The 19612-nt window shown below is 36.3% G+C and overlaps 1 protein-coding gene across 1 annotated transcript in view; it reads left to right on the top strand.

The window, feature by feature from the left end:
* KCTD8 (potassium channel tetramerization domain containing 8) overlaps positions 1-19263 on the top strand; it is a 240732-nt gene extending 221469 nt beyond the window's left edge. The window contains exon 2 of the mRNA XM_055140657.1: positions 15718-19263. Within this exon, the coding sequence (XP_054996632.1) occupies positions 15718-16178 (461 nt within the window). The 3' untranslated portion in view covers positions 16179-19263. The remainder of the gene's footprint in view (positions 1-15717) is intronic.
* The last annotated feature ends 349 nt before the right edge of the window (positions 19264-19612 follow it).

Raw genomic sequence — 19612 nt, 5'->3', positions numbered from 1 at the left:
CCCATCGATTTGCTCGAGCGGGCACCAGTAACTTTACTGTTTTTGGCATATCGAATACACCATGGGGAGCTTGCCAGGATCTGTCGTGCGGGCGAGATACTCTCAGTAGCTTGTTGGGCTCTCCGAGATGGGCGGAGGAATCAAACCCGTGTTGGCCTCGTGCAAGGCAAACGCCCTGCCACTGTGCTATCGTTCCAGCCCCAGTGTGTGTATATTAATGAAAAATTAAGCTCCTGAAGTCAGATCCAGTATTATTTCCTTATTAAGACCACTATCATGCTCATTTAGTCAGATTTCATGACTCTCACCAGTGTTAGAGAATTAGACTAAATCTTGTTTCAGTTTCCAGTGATTGCTGTACCAAACACTTATGAATTGAGTGGCTAAAATACACAAGATTCTTTTTCTGTTGTAGTTTCAGATACTGAATTTTGAAATCAGTTTCACTGGGTGATGTGATTTTGTCAGCTGCTCCTCACTGACTCTAGAGGGCTCTGTAGAAAATTTATCTCTTCCAGCTTCCCGTTCAGTGCTGACGTGCCTTGATTTTAATTGTATGACATCAATCTCTAACTCTGTGGTCATACTCCATCCTCTTCTATGTGTGTAAAATTCCCCTCTTACTCTTTCTTATAAGTTCTACCCAAATAATCTAGAATAATATCACTAAATCTTTCATCACATTCGCAATGACCTTGACAGATAAGGTGACTATTACAGGATCCGCAAATTCATTCCTTCTGTCTTTAGTGGAGACACTTTAAGTCTTGAGTCTCTTCCTCATTATCCTTACTTACATCAGCTGTAGGAGAAAGTATCATATTTCAGCTGCCTTTTAGGCAGACTAGTAAAATGAATCTTGAAGACAGAAGTTAGCACCCAGGTAGTATTATGTCAGAACTTCAAGCAGCTTTGTAATTTTCAAAGACTGAGCTTATTATAACTTTACTCAAACACCATGTAGAAATTAAACTCTACTAACAAATGTATGCTTCCATTTTCCATTTACTGTAGTGATCCTACACTCAGTTGTCTCTGAAACAGGTTCATTTTTACAAAGGTCAAACTGAAATGAGGTTAAGTAGTATGGCAACTATAAGATGTGCATCTCGCCGACCATCGTTGTGCTTGGAAATGTTTGTGGGCAGGAACACACTTGGAATCTGAAGATCTTAATGAGCAAAAATTCCTTCAGCTACAGCTCTTTGCTTTAAATAACGACTGCAGATGAACCTAAAAGTATTTTTAGTCTTTTCTTTCCCTCCTTACAAACTCTGCTTCCCCAAGACAGCTGTTTACTAATTTATAATAGACAAAATAATCAATGAATCATGTTTTATAAGCAATATTCATATAAATTTGCTATACACAGACACACATACACATGTACACGCGCATGCACACACACACACACACACACTCAGTACCTTTTTTCCTCCTTAAGCTATCAGACATATTATAGAAACAACCTGATACACCATAGTACTGTAAAGAAGTACTATGATCCATGGTTTAAAGACATTGAACAGCATTGATCAACATGGAGAGTATCATGCTAAGTGAAATGAGTCAGAGAGAGAGGGACAAACATAGAATGACTGCATTCATTTGTGGAATATAAAGTAACAGAATGGGAGACTAACACCCAAGAATAATAGAAAAAGGGGCCAGAAGGATCCCTCCACGGCTTAGAAGCTGGCCTCACATGCTGGGGGAAAGGGCAGCTGGGATAGAGAAGGGAACCACTAAATGAATGATTCTTGGAGGGCTCGCTCGGGTTGGGAGATGTGTGCTGAAAGTAGACTAGAGGCCAAACGTGATAACCACTTACTATCTGTATTGAAAACCATAACACCCAAAAGGAGAGGAATAAAAGGGAATGTGCCTGTCACAGAGGCGGTGGGGGAAATGAGGGGTTGGCGGGAGGGATTTTGGGAACATTGGTGGTGGAGAATGGGCACTGGTGGAGAGATGAGTTCTTGATCATTATATGACTGGAACGTAATCATGAAAGTTTATAAGTCTGTAGCTGTATCTCATGGTGATTCATTAAAATTTTAAAAAATGAATAAAAAAATAAAAATTGAGTGGAGCACCAAATCCTGAAAGTGGAGTGCAATTTAAAATATACACCTCTTGCGAGGTGTCTATAACTATTTTTGCACTTGATTGGGGCTTCTAAGGGCAAGTAAACACCTAAAACCTTTTTTTCCCTAGACATATTTAGATTTAGGCATGAGTTACAAATAAGTGATGTTGAATTCCTCAAAACAAAATTAAATATTGGTGTCCCTCATTGTAAATGGTTCTCAAGTTCTGTTTCTTAATAGCCTTCAAAGAATATCACAGGAATTTTTTCAAAGGATTTTTCTCACTAAATACAAGTATGGTAAGATCATTCTAGGGCTAAAGGCTGGCAGGGGAGCTCCAAAGCAGTGCTCAGGAGGCTGACACTCTATTGTAAATTTTTGGCCAGCCAGGCAGGCAGTTTAATTCAAGGGCCCAAAGATGTACAGCTGCTTAAGCATGCTGGTGCCTCCCCTATAGTGCATAGAGTCACCAGAAGCATACCCAGCAGTACTTAAGGGCCTCTGAGGACCATACGCTGGTGGGAATTAAAATGAGCTTGGGCACTTGGGTGAGGCATGTTCAGTCATGCCAGTAACCACTGAACCCAGACTTCTTCTGTGGCTCATTTGCAAAAAGTTTATCTTCTTCACATCTTCATTTGTATTTTGTCTGCCCTATAAATTTACTTATACTTGGGCCTATCTTTGTCAGTTGAAACAAAAAAAAAGAAAGAAAAATATAGTCCAGGATATGGCAGTTTTCTAAGTGTTTAGATACTTTTGTTAATACATTAATGTCATTTATTCAGTTTAACAGTCTCTTCACTGAATTGTTATGAGACTAATTATGGGGCTGGTACCTCATGAAATACAAAAATGAGTGAGAATTTCTGTGAATTTAACACACTAAGTTAAATTAAGTTCACATAATTGAAGAAACACAGTAAGTTTATGAGTGTGCATATATGTGTTTCGTGGGGTAGAACACAAAGGTGAAATTTAAATTCGCAACCAAATCTAATTTTCAGACAAAAGATGTTAGCACTTAGAAAGAGATTCTGTAATTGAAGGTCATAAGTGGCTAGAGTAAAACAAATGAATCACTGAAGTAGTTATTAGTAAAAGTTTATTGTGTACATATGCAGGAGCATAAAGCTTCAAACCAAATATGAACTGAGATTCTAGGGTATACAGTTACAAAGCAGATAATATAGCGAAGGAACAATGACTGTTTATTACACACATACACAATGGTATTATAATTCTTTAAATAATAAAATTATGTTTAGTAGCTCACTTATGGAATGGAGAAACAATAATATCCAATGATGCTTTTCACTGACACAATCAAGAAATTACCCAGGTGAAGTTAATATCGCCTTCTCAAATGCTAAATTTAGCTCTTTGAGTTTATGCAGGTTCTCTCATTTCTGAATTTTTTAAATTCTGCTTTTAATTTTTTTAAATTTTATTTTAACAATACAAACTGATCCAAATCATTACAAGAGTGAGAAATCTCAATAAATAACATTCAAATGTGAAAATGGAAGGTTTTTCATTGGAAGCAACATAGAGGACAAACAGACTTTCCAGGGCATCGAGCAAGAAAGGAATATAATCCAAACTTGGAAATCTGCAGGTTTAAGGAGGGGTACTTATTATAAATGACCTTTATTTGGTCACTACATAAGAACCACAGTCATTTGGGCTGGGATTATCATTTGGGTCAACTGAAGAGTCCACAGTGGCAGGCTGTGGTCTTCAAACTGTACCTGTGAACACAGGGCCTATTGGGATTCCCATAAGGAAGATACTTGCAGGAATTAGCCTATAGGAATATTTATTGAGCAGTGCTGTATAGAATGCTTTGAAGTAGGACTACAGGAGGATATCAAAAAACTGGAGGAATATCTAGTTCTTCTGTGATTAAAAGACAGTAAGAAATTATAACTATTATCACTGTATCACTCTCATCCTGTTGTTCGTCGATTTGCTCGAGCGGGCACCAGTGACATCTCCATTGTGAAACTTGTTACTGTTTTTGGCATATCGAATAGACCACAGGAGGCTTGCCAGCCTCTGCCATACCGGTGAGATACTCTCGGTAGCTTGCCAGGCTCTCCCAAGAGGGACAGAGGAATTGAACCCAGGTCGGCCATGTGCAAGGCAAATGCCCACCCAGATGTGCTATCACTCTACCCCAACTCTGTTATAAGTGCGAAAAATAACAACAGGATTGAAGGGAAGATTCAAGAGTCACTATATATAGATTTTGGATTTTAGATGCTACTGTCAGAGTAGAAATAACAGATTTAAAAGTCATTGGAATAAAAGATAAATGCACTCATTTGCCAGACATAACCTTGGATATCATTAGCAGAAATAGATTCATAGGAAGGCATAGATTTATCTAATGGGAAGATAGATTTTGAAAACCTCCATTTATTCATTTTCATTCAATATGTTTCTTTCATCTATTTTAGTGGATGTTATAGTTACTCACATTATTACTATGTTTACTCAATAATTAGATAATTAATTACAGCTATATTGAGTTATGCAAGAGAATATCACACAGGCTGTTCCATTATAGAAGTTAAAATCTTGTTGAGAAAGAACATTACACATATGTTGGGAGCTAAGATGTGTGTCCAGGTGATGGACTAGTAGAATCATTTCTATGGTCATCTCGGATGGTCATCTCAGTGAATGCTTTGCAGCACAAAATGTAGTGAATGCTAAGTAGTAAATTATGAGTAGTAAATACTATAGAAATTCAGTTGAGTGAATATTTATTTGCTTCAAGTGTTGTGATATAGGCTAGGAAAGTGCAAAGTTTTCCTTTTTTTTTTTCTTTTTGGATCACACCCAGCAATGCTCAGGGGTTACTCCTGGCTCTGCACTCAGGAATTACTCCTGGCAGTGCCTGGGGTACCATATGAAATGCAGGGGATCGAAGCCGGGTTGGCCATGTGCAAGGCAAATGCCCTACCTGCTGTACTTATCACTCTGGTCCCCAAACTTTTGCTTTTAAGGCAATACAAAGTTAACTGATACAAGTAGAATCAGCAAGGGTTGTGATTATGGGGAAAAAAACAGGAATAATACATGTGTCTTTTATCTTCTTTTTCTTTCTTTCTTTCTTTCTTTCTTTCTTTCTTTCTTTCTTTCTTTCTTTCTTTCTTTCTTTCTTTCTTTCTTTCTTTCTTTCTTTCTTTCTTTCTCTCTCTCTCTTTCTTTCTCTCTCTCTCTCTTTCTTTCTTTCTTTCTTTCTTTCTTTCTTTCTTTCTTTCTTTCTTTCTTTCTTTCTTTCTTTCTTTCTCTCTCTCTCTCTCTCTCTCTTTCTTTCTTTCTTTCTTTCTTTCTTTCTTTCTTTCTTTCTTTTCTTCCTTTCTTTCTTTTCTTTCTTTCTTCTTTCTTTTTTTGAGTAACACCCGCCAGGCTCATTCCTGGCTCTGTGCTCAGGGATCACTCCTGATTCAAACATGAGGTATCAAAATGAAGATGGCAGAGTGCAGGGCAAAAGCCTTAATATCTGTATCATCTCCCTGGCCCTAATCTTTATTTATTTTATCATACTTTTCTTTTAGATTTCCCTTGGACCATAAAAATGTTGTTTAAGAAGAACGGAGATTATAGAAAGAAAACAGAAATTAGTTTTATTTTTCTCATGCCAAAATATTCTTCTAAAATCTTTTTACTTTAAAATGAATGTAACTCATTTGACCTTTAAGTTTCACATTCCTGTGAGAATTTAACTGATGAATTGAAAATGATCTCTTTTTCTTAATTCACTGCAATCACAATCTACTTCTGTTCTTTCATTCATGCCCTATTCAAGCTTAGACATATCTGCATTACTGTGTTTGGTTACCTAAGTCTGAATTCTTTGGTATTAAGAACTCTGTGTGTGTGTGTGTGTGTGTGTGTGTGTGTGTGTGTGTGAGAGAGAGAGAGAGAGAGAGAGAGAGAGAGAGAGAGAGACCTTTGTGTGATGAATGTTATCCCTGCTACATTATGTTTAACAAGTGTTTATCAAGCCAGAATGAAGCTTTCGTTCTCCTTTGGTTCAATCACTTAATACTTAGAGACATACAAGAGGTGCTAATATTTAAGATGGATATAGCTCATACCCTCCAAGCACCACATAACCATTCACACACCATTGAGTTTAGAACTGTTAAAGGGTAATTTTCCTTCTGGGAATTGCGTCTACTGCAGACACATTTCTACACATCAGGTCTTTTTTTTTTTCATTATTAGTAGGCATGTAAAAAGATAAAAATTAAAGTTATTTTTAACCATACATTTGTATAGATTATGTGTACATAGATTTGTACATATAAACTTCTTTTGGAAATGTTTGGGTATTCTAAGAAAAAATATGAACATATTTTAATTAAATATGCTCACAATTAAAACTTTCCAAAAATAGTGGGCCTTTAAAAAAGAATGTGTTTCATACTTTACTATATTATCTATGCAAAAGACTTATAAGAGCTATAATTTCTCTTTAATGTCAATATCATAAAACTCAATAGAATTAATCAAAAGCTTTATTTTGTCCAATTTTACAAGTTTTGTTCATTGTGATGCTTCTAATTAATTTTCCTCAGGATATATTTTACTACTGTTTCTAACACACATGCATTTATAACATTTAAAAAGCCTTCATGTTTTATTTTCTCAAATGAGTTTCTTTTGTACATAAAAATTTAATATGTAACAGTGTTTCAAATCTACTACGCAGAACTTTAAACTTTAATTTTTTTTTTTTTTTTTTTTGCTTATTGGGTCACACCCGGCAATGCTCAGGGGTTACTCCTGGCTTTGCACTCAGGAATTACTCCTGGCAGTGCTCCGGGGACCATATGGGATGCTGGAAATTGAACCCGGGTTGGCCGAGTACAAGGCAAATGCCTTACCTGCTGTGCTATCTCTCCAGCCCCAAAACTTTAAATTTTTAACTTTTAAATTTTAACTTTTAAAATTGCTTTCACATATATTATCTCATTTCTTTTATAGACACATGACTATATATTACTATTCTTACCTTATTTAAATAAATTTTAAAAACTGGGATCTAGAGGAACTTAAAAACTTATCTGAAATTCATATGTTCCTAGGAAAAATTAGTAGAGCCAGAACTAGAAGGGACATATTTGGATTTCTCAATCAGTACTATAATATATAAATGAACAAATGTGCCATGCTCTGGCTAGATAGCACTTGATATTTATGGTGAATTATAATAATTAACATTTTAAAGATTTATACATGCAGGCACATCTGTTTGCTTATTTCATCCATGCCACAACTCTCTGAAGTTCAAGCAGGAGAAAGCAAAGGTACAACTTGCCAAAGAAAGTTACCAAGTAAACTGAAATAGAATGTGAGCCCAGCCCGTCTGCACTGTGCTACCTTAAGAATTTGGACTTGGAGAATATCAGTTGAGTGAAATTAGTTCGATATGGAAATACTGCATTCATTTGTGGAATGTAAAAACACAAACAAACAAAAAAACAGTATGAATCTAACATCCATCTAATCTAAAATCTAATCTAATAACCAAGGCCAGAGAAAAAGGGCCAGGAGAACTTATAATGGTTGGAAATTACCATAAGGGTGTGGGGGCTGGAGGGTCCATTATGACAACATTAATTGGAAATGTTCACTCTGGACAAGAACTGAATGTTGAAAGTAGGTAAACGGATATATATGACAACCGTTCAGCATCTGTGTTGCACTCCATAATGCCTAAAATGAGTGAAAGAGATAGAGACAGGGAGGAGAGGTGCCTGCCATAAAGGCAGTCAGGGGTGGGGGTTGAGACGGAAACTGGGAACATTAGTGCTGGGAAATTATACTGGTGGAGGGATGGCTATTGGAACATTGTTTGACTGAAACCCAATTATCAACAGCTTCGTAATGCTCTATCTCACAGTGATAGAGCATTAAAATAATCAATAAAATACAAAATTTTTTAAAAAGTGAGAGGGTGTGGTGCCTCCAGGGGTCAAGAAATTAAACAACCACAAGTTAGTTGTGTGGGAGCTACACCCACAAACCACCTCTGGCTCAGTTTACAAGCTTATCTAATTGGCCTTATTTCAGAGACCCATAAGCAAAGCTCAAAAGAGATCAAAAGCCACAGTTAACCTTGGACCCGCGCATGGCTAAACAGACCAGGTGAATCAGAGGCGGGAGAGTGAGCTTGGAGGCTGCCCAAGCAAAGCCCCAGCAGCTTCTTGTTCTCACAATCTAAAATCGACACCATATCCCGGGCCTGACTCCACAGTCTCAGAACAGACCTCACTGAGATAGAATCTGCTGAAAATTCTGGTATATGGGTTTTGGGACTGAACTCTCCAGGCTTTCTCAGAGTTGGGATGGGCTGCGCCTCCCCCACCTCCCTGTGCTTCTGGAAGCCTTGACAGTCACATCCATACCCCAAAGCTGCCACCCAATTAAAAAGCTACCCCAGCCTTACTGTCCTGATAAAAATACTGAATGCCCTGAACAAACACCATGACTTTTTAGTATCTGTATTGCAAACCATAATGCACAAAAGGAAAAGAAGAGAGGGAGGAAGAAGGAAAGTGCTTCCCATAGAGAGAGAATGGGGGTGCGGGAGTAGGAGGTTGGGGGATGGTGGTAGGGAAATAGGGGGCATTGGTGGTGGGAAATGTACACTGGTGTAGGGATGAGTGATGGATCATTGTATGACTGAAGCCCAATGATGAACAGCTTTGTAATGGTCTATTTCACAGATACTCAATTAAAAAAAAATTCTAAAGTAATGTGGAGTTCATTCCTGCTTGAGTCAGCTTAATCAGTGTCTGAATATATAGCACTACCCCTACATTTTAAAGAAAAGCAATCTGTCTAATTGGGATGGAAATAATACAATTATTAGAAATGCTCTTATTTGAGCCCTGCCACCACATGGTCTCCACAGCACCATAGATACATCCTAGAATTGCTCCAGTACCACCACTTTGATGGCATATTCTCTAGTAAGGAGTCCCAAGTACCTCTACATTCAGCCCCAGTATTGAACCATGATGCCAGGGCATCCTGAGCACAGTCTGGAAAATCCTTCTCAACCCCACACATAACCATTCTCACTTATGGCTTCTTTCAGTGAGCATAAATGTTTTAAGTTATTAAAGTAATAGTTTGATGAGTTGGAAGGTTGATAATGTCTGTAAGGACTGTGTTTTCCTCTTCTAATAAATTAGGGAAAGTTATCCTTGATTTCTGTAATTTGGTAGCGGACTTTAGACTTGAAATTGAATTTGTCCCTGAGTTCTTAGAGGTGAACCATATTCTTGGCAACTCTTTCATGATTTACACTAAATATCTGGCTAGAGCATCGCATCTTAAAATATCCCCTCCTATTCATAACATTATTTTGAATTATAGAACTTTGTAACACAAATAAACTGAAAGCTTAACCCCAAAACTAAAATTAAAGAAACCTTATATTACAGGGGTGACATGGCCAGCACAAAGTACTTAATTTAGTACAGAGCAGGGCTAAAATCCAGATTTTCTAGTTTTATTCCATAAGAAGAAAAGTGTGATCATAATAATTGAGTATGTGCATATATGTGCATATATGTTCTAATTGTATTTTTAAAAAAGTTATGAAGAGACATCACATATGTAGTCAACTTAAAATCTTCCTACATAAAACTAGTTTCCTCTGAATCCTAGGTGAAAATTCTCATCTATTTATGAGCAAAAAGACAAATGAAAATGGGAAGGAGTTTGAATTGCCCCAATACTTGAAACTTTGTAGCTCTACATGAATAGAATATTTTAAAGTGTGTCTTTTAAAAAATAAAATCTTAAATAGGTATGAGATTAGATATATTTCATGCTTAATTTTTGATAAAAGATAAGGTTTGTGGTTTGCTTTGGAGTTTTTATTTGTTCGGGAAGTCACACCTGACATGCTCAGGAGTTACACCTGGCTCTGCAATCAGGAATTACTGCTGATGGTGCTCAGGGGCACATAGATGTTAGGGATTGAACTTTGTTCAGCCACATGCAAGGTAAATACTTTACCTATTATATTATGGTTTCAGTTCCCCAAGATCAGTTACTTTACGTGATAGAAAGAAGCCCAGCTGACTTGAAGGGCTAAATACTTTCCGTAAACAATATGTAAATAATATATGTATGTATGCAAATATATGTATGTAAAATATATTTGATTCTATTACTCTTTACAGAAACAGAAATTTCTGGCAGCCATTTGTTCTTTTCTTTACAGGACTAAGTGTTATTTAACTTATCATTCTTGTTGTGCTTAAGGCGTCTCATTGAGGCTCTGGTTCATTGAATGGAATGATGTAAAATTAAAGATTTAAATTATCCCTAGAAGCCTATAATTAGATAACATTTGAAATAAAGCCAAGAAAACAGATTAAATCATTATTTCTTCTAAATTAATTTATTTTTCATAAATTTTATGTCATAAAACACATAAATCATTTTACTATTGTATTTTTTTCCCAATTCTAATTCACCAAGTTATCAGCACTGATATCAGTATGCTTAATCAAATAACAGTAATATTTAATATGTGTGTATTATCCAAAGCTCTGATATTAACAAAAAAAGACAACTTGCTACCATTAACGATGTTTGAAAAATGTCATAATATTCTACACATCTAATAATGTGGACAAAACAAAATTAGGCATTGTCCCTAAGTCATGATATAGATCTACTCAGTCTCCTTCTTAAGCACTTGTCTCTCCTAAAGAAAGCTTATTAAATAGTATAGTAAAAATAAAATAGTATAGTTATTCTTTGTTATTATATCTGTACTTATTCTAGGTTCATTTCTTTTTTTTTTTTTGTGCCTTTTGGGTCACACCCGGCGATGCACAGGGGTTACTCCTGGCTCTGCATTCATCAGGAATTACCCCTGGCGGTGCTCAGGGGACCATATGGGATGCTGGGAATCGAACCCGGGTCGGCCGCGTGCAAGGCAAACGCCCTCCCCGCTGTGCTATTGCTCCAGCCCCCTAGGTTCATTTCTTAAAGAAAATATCTTATAAGAAATGTAAGTTGAGATTAACACCTTTTATTAATAAAGTTTAAAATATATAAAGAAATACAAAGTATATAATTCTAAAGCTCCCCATGTGTTTAAAACACTGAATATTTTAACATACCATTTATTTCTTACATTCTCTACTCAGTCTTTTTGATATTTGAGAGTGGTGTGACTTTTGGTATTTGAAAGAAGATGATTGATATTAAGAGGGGCAAAGGAAATGGAGAAAGAATTGGAAACAAAATCTAGTGCGAGGAATTAAAATGAAGCCCATACAGTGTAAAATGGATCCTTTTCTAAAGCAGAAAATTGCAAAGTTTCTTAGCCTTGAACATGTATTTTCCCCTACATTTTTTGTCCTTACCTACTTGAAGTTAAGTAGAAAGAGCCTACTGACTTTATTAAAACTGCAAACTTGCCTATTCATCATTGTGCTATTTTTCTGATTCCTAATATGGCACCTGCCACATACTGGATGCTCAATAAAATTCCATTGTCTAAACTGATCAGTTCAAATCTTTCTTGATCTTCCATCTTACAATTCAAGAATAATTTTATTTCCATAACAAGTATGCATTCTATTGTATTTTTGAGGATTTTACATCTTTATATTTATGTATATGTGTGTATATATATATAAGGAGGGACATAAAAAGTATTTTTCCATGAAACAATTATAAATGTATTAAGCATAATACGTTTATATTATTTATATGGCATATGGACCTTATGTATCTGCCATGGAAATTATACTGTTATGTTAAGTAATATAAAAATGCTTAAAGCATTGAGCATTTCTCCAGTGAATAAGAATAGACACGTGAAGCATTTCCTTCTGTGGTAACTGGCACCCTTATTATTATAGTATTGTTATTACTTTTTCCAGGGTAACTTTATATAATAATATATGTCATTCCCTATTAAGAGGCAGTGATTTCTCAGCACATATATATCCTTAAATATAAGTTGGTTTCTTAGATATTTGCAGTTCAATTCTTAAGTTCAATATGAATAAGATAACCCTGTCCATTCGTCTGTGGAGAATAGAACTGGATAAACCAGAAAGAGTACTAGAAGCACATTTTCTCAGTTTCATTCTTCTGGATCACCACAGTCCAGTAATAAATTATGATGGTGGAGTTATTAGAAAATAAAATGGTTTTGTTAAAATATTCCATGATTTCAAATGCTTCTTAAATGCATTTGGATGTTTTCTTTTTAAATATTTATAGAAATCAACATTTACTTTAGTTTTACTTTATTTCAGGAAATAGAAATTGAAATATTAGTCAAGTTCTTCCCTCTGATAAATTTATATTCTTTAAGATATTTTAGTGTGTTTTTTGTTAGGTCAACAGAGACATAGAAAAAATATATATATATGTATATATATATATATATTTTTGCTTTTTGGGCCACCCCCAGCAATGCACAGGGATTACTCCTGGATCATGCACTCAGGAATTACCCCTGGCAGTGCTCCGGGGGCCATATGGGATGCTGGGAATGGAACCCGGGTTGGCCGCGTGCAACCTACCCACTGTTCTGTCACTCCATCCCTGACACAGAAAATATTTTAGTATAGAAAAAAGTTTATGAAATTTTTTTTCACCTATTTTAGTTTTGCTTTTTGGGTCACACCCAGTATTGCACAGGGGTTACTCCTGGCTCATGCACTCAGCAATCACTCCTGGCGGTGCTTGGGGGACCATATGGGATCCTGGGAATCGAACCCAGGTTGCCCATGTTCAAGGCAAACCCCCTACCTGCTGTGCTATCACTCCAGCCCCTTTTCACCCATTTTATGAAAAAGAATATTTAGCTGTGCAATTTCTTCACTTTTGCAAATATAGCACCACCATTGACAAGTAGTATATTTCCATTATTCCAAAAAGTTTTTTATAATTTGACAATATTTAATTCAAGTTTACTAAATTTTTGGTACCAATTTTCATTTCTTCTCATTGTAAACAAAAGAAACAAGAAAAAAGAAAGAAGGAAAGAAAGAAAGAGAGAAAGAAAGAAAGAAAGAGAGAGAGAGAGAAAGAAAGAGAAAGAGAGAGGAGTCTGGTGCTAAAATTCAAAAATATGTTTTTCATAGGCACTTGTATGAGAAAATATTTTGTTGATTTGTTCAACACCTTTCTGAGCAATTTCAACACTTGTATTGATTATTTACTCTCAAGGACTTCTAATCTTGACTATACACTGAAATCACCAATATTTATTAAAAGGTCTCATGACCAAGTGACACATCTTTAAAGTCGGCTGCCTGGAATCAAGACTAAAGCTTCAGTAATGTACAGCCTTCTAGGTAATCCCAATATGTAAATAAGGTTGAAACTCCATGAATTAGACAAATTGTTTTCAACTCTGGCTGCATAGAAGTCTGCATTATCTCCTGGGTAATTTCTTTAAGATACTAGTGCTTTTGCACCCATTTTAATTTATATAACTTTTTCATAAAGTGTACTACAAGAAAAACAAGAACGTTAGAGCAACATTTCTGAATGTATGGTTTCCTATTAATCAATAATTTATTACAATCTTGGGTATGTAGTGGTGTTCAATAAATGTTAAATGGTTGTTCTATTCCCAAAGAAGAGTCAAGAAGAGTAAAATATGCTCCTTCTTGGAAATAAACGGTTTTTATACTAGGAATAATTGTCTTGGCAAATTATCACTTTCTGAAAATTGTTCTCCTTGGCAATATACCTGAAATAGTATTATAAGACTATACTATATATCAGCTTTATCATCCATCATAATATATGGGTGATAGTATATCTTATAGCACTTAATATTTCCCTCAAGGAATTGGACAGGAAACAAGATTAAGAGACTGAGAATAATATTTAAAGTTGTCTCCCATTTAGACACATAAATGATGGTTTTTGCAACTCGGAGTATTGAAAATACTGCTACTTTGCAAAATGTCTCTGTCACTGTATCCCGTTGCTCGTTGATTTACTCAAGCGGGCACCAGTAACATCTCTATTCCTCCCAGCCCTAAGATTTTAGCAACCTCTCCTTATTGTCTTTCCCAACGATTGGAGGCTCTTTCTAGTTCAGGGGAATGAGACCTATGTTATTGTTTTTGGCACATCAGACACGCCATCACGGGTAGCTTGCCAGGCTCTGCCTGTGTGTGTGGGATACTCTCAGTAGTAATTATGGAAAATGGGTAGGATGTGTCTTATAAAGTGTCAGTCCAGAAAGTGTCCTGGAGTGTGGTGGCGGTTTGGCAGTGGAGGTCGGCTTCAGGGGCTGGGTCCCTTGGGAGGGGGGGAGTGTTCTCACCAGCCCCCTCTGGGGTGCCTTGTGTGAAAACAGTCTGATGCTGAGTCTGGTGGCATGGCTATGGAGGCCTCATTTTATATTCCTGTCTAGGAGGAGCAGCTGTTGAGATCTGGAGGGTGGCTAATGAGGAGGCAGGGTGTGGCAGGTGAGGCTTATGGGTGTAATCCCTGGGTCACTGGAGATTGGGAGATAGCAGGCAGAGGATCTCTACTTCACAGTCCAGTTGAGTCCAGAGTCCAAGGTCACAAAGTTCCGAATTAGCATTATCTGGCTTCCGTGGGACTTCATTCATACGTGAGGCTTGGCCAGAGTGTCTGGAAAACCACCTGGAGTGTGGTGGCGGTTGGGTAGTGGAGATTGGCTGTCGGGGCTGGGTCCCTTGCTGGGGAGGGTTCTCATCTGCCCCAATCTGGTGCACCGCGAGTGAAAGGAGACTGGCTCGGAGTCAACTTTGCCACTTTGCAAAATAGACAAATTATACCTCTCTGCTTCTTTTATATTGGAAAATTACATATATACAACAGTGCCAACAGTGAGGGTAAGAATAAAGGATGTCCCTAACTAGACAGAAATGTCACTAGAAAAATCTTTCTAATCTTAGAAACTAGTAACTGAAAAATTTTAAAAATATTTTTAAATGGAGTTATTGATTGATGACCTGTAATGGTATAAATGATCATTAAGCAAAACTCTGAACTCTATTGTTGTAATAATTAAACAGCATATGCCATTTATTTCATTGTGCACGAACATGCTGAGTGTTGCAGATAATTACTTCAATATAAAGTAGTACAACTATCATATTCATGTTAAGATACATGATTTTTTTTTTTGTTTTTCATTTGTTTGTTTGTTTGGGGGCCACACCTGGTGATGCTCAAGGATTACTCCTGGCTTTGCACTCAGGAATCACTTCTGGGGGTGCTGGGGGTGGGAGGACAGGTGGGGGACCATGCAAGATGCCAGGGATTGAACCTTGGTCATCCACATGCAACGCAAGTACCTTGCCTGTCTGTACCATCGCTCAGGCCCTATGCTCTTGGTTTGGAGTAGAAAAGACAAAGTTTAATTCTGGAAAGATGCTTGTTTTGTACTCAACCAACCCAGATTCAACCCATTGGCTGGGCACTGCCAGGGGTGATTCCTGAGCTCAGAATCAAGAATTAGGAATTTGTGAGTTTGGGCCTAAAAACGAAACAATAAAAGGCAATTGGATGTTCCCACTTGTTCACTTATTTATATTCAACTGACTTACCTTTCCCTCTTCTTCTTTAGGACCACCTCAGAAAACAGTATCGCCTAAACAAGAACATGAAGACAGGAAACATGATAATGTCGCCGATAAAGGAAGTGAAAGTGGTACTTCCTGTAATGAGCTCTCCACATCTAGTTGTGACAGCCATTCAGAAGCCAGCACGCCCCAGGACAACGCACCCAACGCTCAGCAGGCAACATCCCACCAGCCTAACACTTTAACATTGGATCGTCCTTCCAAAAAAGCCCCCGTGCAATGGATGCCCCCACCAGACAAACGCAGAAACAGTGAACTATTTCAGACTCTCATCAGCAAGTCCCGAGAAACAAATCTTTCCAAAAAGAAAGTCTGTGAGAAGCTCAGTGCGGAAGAAGAAATGAAAAAGTGCATTCAGGATTTTAAAAAGATCCACATCCCTGATTATTTTCCGGAGCGCAAACGTCAATGGCAATCCGAACTGTTACAGAAGTATGGGTTATAGTAATGATCACATGCTTGCAGTATTTCAATGAAATGTCAATGTTTACTAGTGTCACCGCCTGACTATAGTCCAAACAATGGTCAGTGTGATTCTCGCTGCTCTTTTTTTGTGTGAACAGTGGATGTGGGACAGTATTTTCTTTCCACTTCATTTGATTCCTGTTTATAGATAATATGATTTTAAAATGCTGAATCAAAATGTTACATATGATTCATACATTTGGCAAGAATGAAAGTAAAATATGCATGACCAAGAATCTTAGAATCTTGATTTTAAACTGTGGTCAACTGGTTATGTCTCTCATTTTGTAATACTAATAATAGATCATCTTATCACTTCAATTAAAATGACACTATGGAAGAAGTAACATCAAGTTCAATTTTAGATGATGACATTAGGACCCAAATCCAAAGCTGTTTAAATGTTAATGCAATAAACAACTATTATTTTTGCATGAGTACAATGTTACAAATAGATCACAAGGCATAGGGAAGATCTATTTGTTGCTTGGAAGAAAAAAATAAAAATGAAGCCCAAAAAATGTTATAGACAAAGCCTATAAATGTACCCTGAATATTTTTTGTTCTGGATTTGTGAATTTTCTGTGTATGTATATGGTATTCTGATGTTAAGATGGTGTAAATATGCCTTATATTGTATCATGGCACTCGCATTCATCTATTAGTGTTAGTCACGATTATTTCTATAGAATGAGTTCTTACATCAGGCTGTGAAAATTGGCATAATGATACTCTGAAAGATCTTATTATCATGTTAATCAAAATAACAAGGAACTAGTAAAAAGCTTTATATATGTATTTTAAAAAGCAAAATACATTAGAATTACTTGATTTCTATGGACTCTTCTTTAAATATATTCATTTGTTATGTAGTCTTTGATTTTTCTTTAAAATCCCTATCTGGAAAATTAGTGATGACAAGTTAGAGTTTTAGCATATCCCAAATGGAGTGTCAGATCTAGGTAGCCTTAGTGTTGACTAATAAATTCTTTGCTTACAAAAGAAAAAGACATCATCTGAGAATGCACTAAAATTTCATTTTAACTGACAAGATAATTGAAATCTTCTTGGGAAAACAATTAGGAAATTGACTGTTATAAATTAAGAGATGAAAATGTCGATAAAAGCTAAATGGTCAGCAGGAATGACAAGAGCTTTCTTCTGGGTTGCATGAGTGGAAAGAAACTTTCTTCTATTAGAAGTCACGTCATCTTCCATTCACCTCACTGTCTCCCCGGAAACACACATCACAAATTCCATTAGAGAGAAGCATAAGAGAGAGTAAAAATTTCAAAAGTCATAGAGCTCAGTTCCTCTAATTACTTGAAGTCGTAGCTGAATACCTTTTATGATATTTCTCTCAGAATAGTATAGGGAACTAGGCATTATTAACTTAAATTTTAAAAATATGCCTTCATGATATAATTTTAGAACTTTCATTGTACTAGAATTTAAAATAATGTCTACAGTAGACTTAAAGAAAACTGAGATACATGGTTAACCTTAAATTATTTTATAGGCTTTAAGAAAAATAGTTTTCTAATTCTATCTTTTGGTTTTGGAAGACTGTTGGTTACAATATGGTTTGATGAAGCTTCAACAGACTGGTTAAACTGATAGAAATAATATGTTGATTAAGTTGTCCTGTTCAAGTATCTGTAAGTTGTAATAAAGGATAATAATAGGGATATTATTCATAGCGATAATGAAGGATAATAAACAATATCATAGTGATTATTTAAGTGAGTTGATTGAAACAAAATGTTATCACCACTCTTGGAAACAAAGGGACAAAAGAAGTTAGTATTCTTATCATAATTCTGGAAACAGAACTTTCAAATGAAGAATCTGGAGTACATTAAGTTATTCAATAATAGGCAATAATAATATTAGCCAAAAACTGTCAATTACTCTCAAATCAGGGCAAAAGTCTATGTGGAGGTATTTTTCCATATTACCGTTTTTTAATTCCTTACCAATGCTTTCTTATTACAGTCTAAGTGGAAGCCAATTCAGCAGGAACACTGGAATTTGATCTCTAAAAGTGATATACCAGTTATAAAAAAGATAATAGTGTAAAACAGGGGATGGATCTGAAGAAAATCTTGCATTTGCTCTATATTTTTCAACACAACATTTCCAATGGAATCTCTCTGACAATAATTTGGTAAAATGTAGACGACTTGAGACCTTTAATTCTCTATGCAGTAAAAAAAGTGATGTCATTAAGATTTCCATGGGCCAGAGAAAGAAGAGAGAGAAAGAGAGAGAGAGGAAGAGAAAGAGAAAGAGAGGGAGAGAGAGAGTACAGTGGGTCAGGTGCTTCACTTGCACTCTTCTGATCCACATTTGATCCTTAGTACCACAAATAGTCCCCAAACCTCACCAGGAGGTATCTCTGAGCACAATGGTAAGCCCTGAATGCTACAGAGTGTGCCTCCAAAAGAAACCAAAAGAAAACAAAAACCTCATTCTTGGTAAATTAGAACCCTTTAAAAAAATGATCTTTGAACGTCTAGTACAGTGAGAGGTAGTACAGTGGGTAGGGTTCTTGTCTTGCATAATACTGATTCCTGAGTTCGATCCCCAGTGCCCAGATGACCACCAAGAGTGATTCTTGAACCCAGAGCCAGGAGTAAACCCTGAGCACAGTGGGGTGTGGCTGAAAACAAAAATAACAATAATGATCTATTGAACATTTGCAATACATGAAGCATTTTCTTCAAATTATGTACATGTTATAGAAATAAAAATTACCAACTGTTGCCCTTGGAAATAAACTTTTGTTCTGATTAGCCAAAACCACTGAATGATCAGAACCAGTTTAACTCCTAATAGTTTGGTGCACTGGAATGGGGGAGAGAGTTGAGTTACAGAGGCGGTAGTTAGAGAAATGATTCTTGCCAAAAGATATGGCAACCTCAAAACTTAAAAATCAGCCAATCTAGAGCAAGTACGTAAAATTCTTCTTCCAGAGTTTTGGGAGATAAAATAGTTTTACCAAAACTCAAAATATTGAAGGTTAAACTACACACAGAGTGCTTTGTTTGCTATACATTAAATACACATTTTCTGACATGGTGTGCTACTATCATAGTGAAACAGTCAGTACTTATTAAAATGAAAAAAGAAAAGTCAATTGTGAGATTTTTCAATTTGAAATAATTGTGTAGACTTACTTTTCCCTATTTTTCAGACAATGCAAAGCTGAAAATCTCAATCAAAAATCTGATCTCCAGAATTTTATATGGTCCTCCGAACACTACCAGGAGTAATTCCAGGTGTGATCCAAACAGAACAAAACAAAACAAAGCAAAAACTAATATCGCCAGGTGTGATCCAAACAGAACAAAAGAAAACAAAACAAAATGTCCTGCAAATTTTTCAAAGACTTTGGGGACCTAAAGAAAACCA

This window comes from Sorex araneus, chromosome 5 (genome assembly GCF_027595985.1).
Source record: "Sorex araneus isolate mSorAra2 chromosome 5, mSorAra2.pri, whole genome shotgun sequence".
NCBI classification, from domain to species: Eukaryota; Metazoa; Chordata; class Mammalia; order Eulipotyphla; family Soricidae; genus Sorex; species Sorex araneus.
This window is presented reverse-complemented; position numbering and strand designations above follow the sequence as displayed.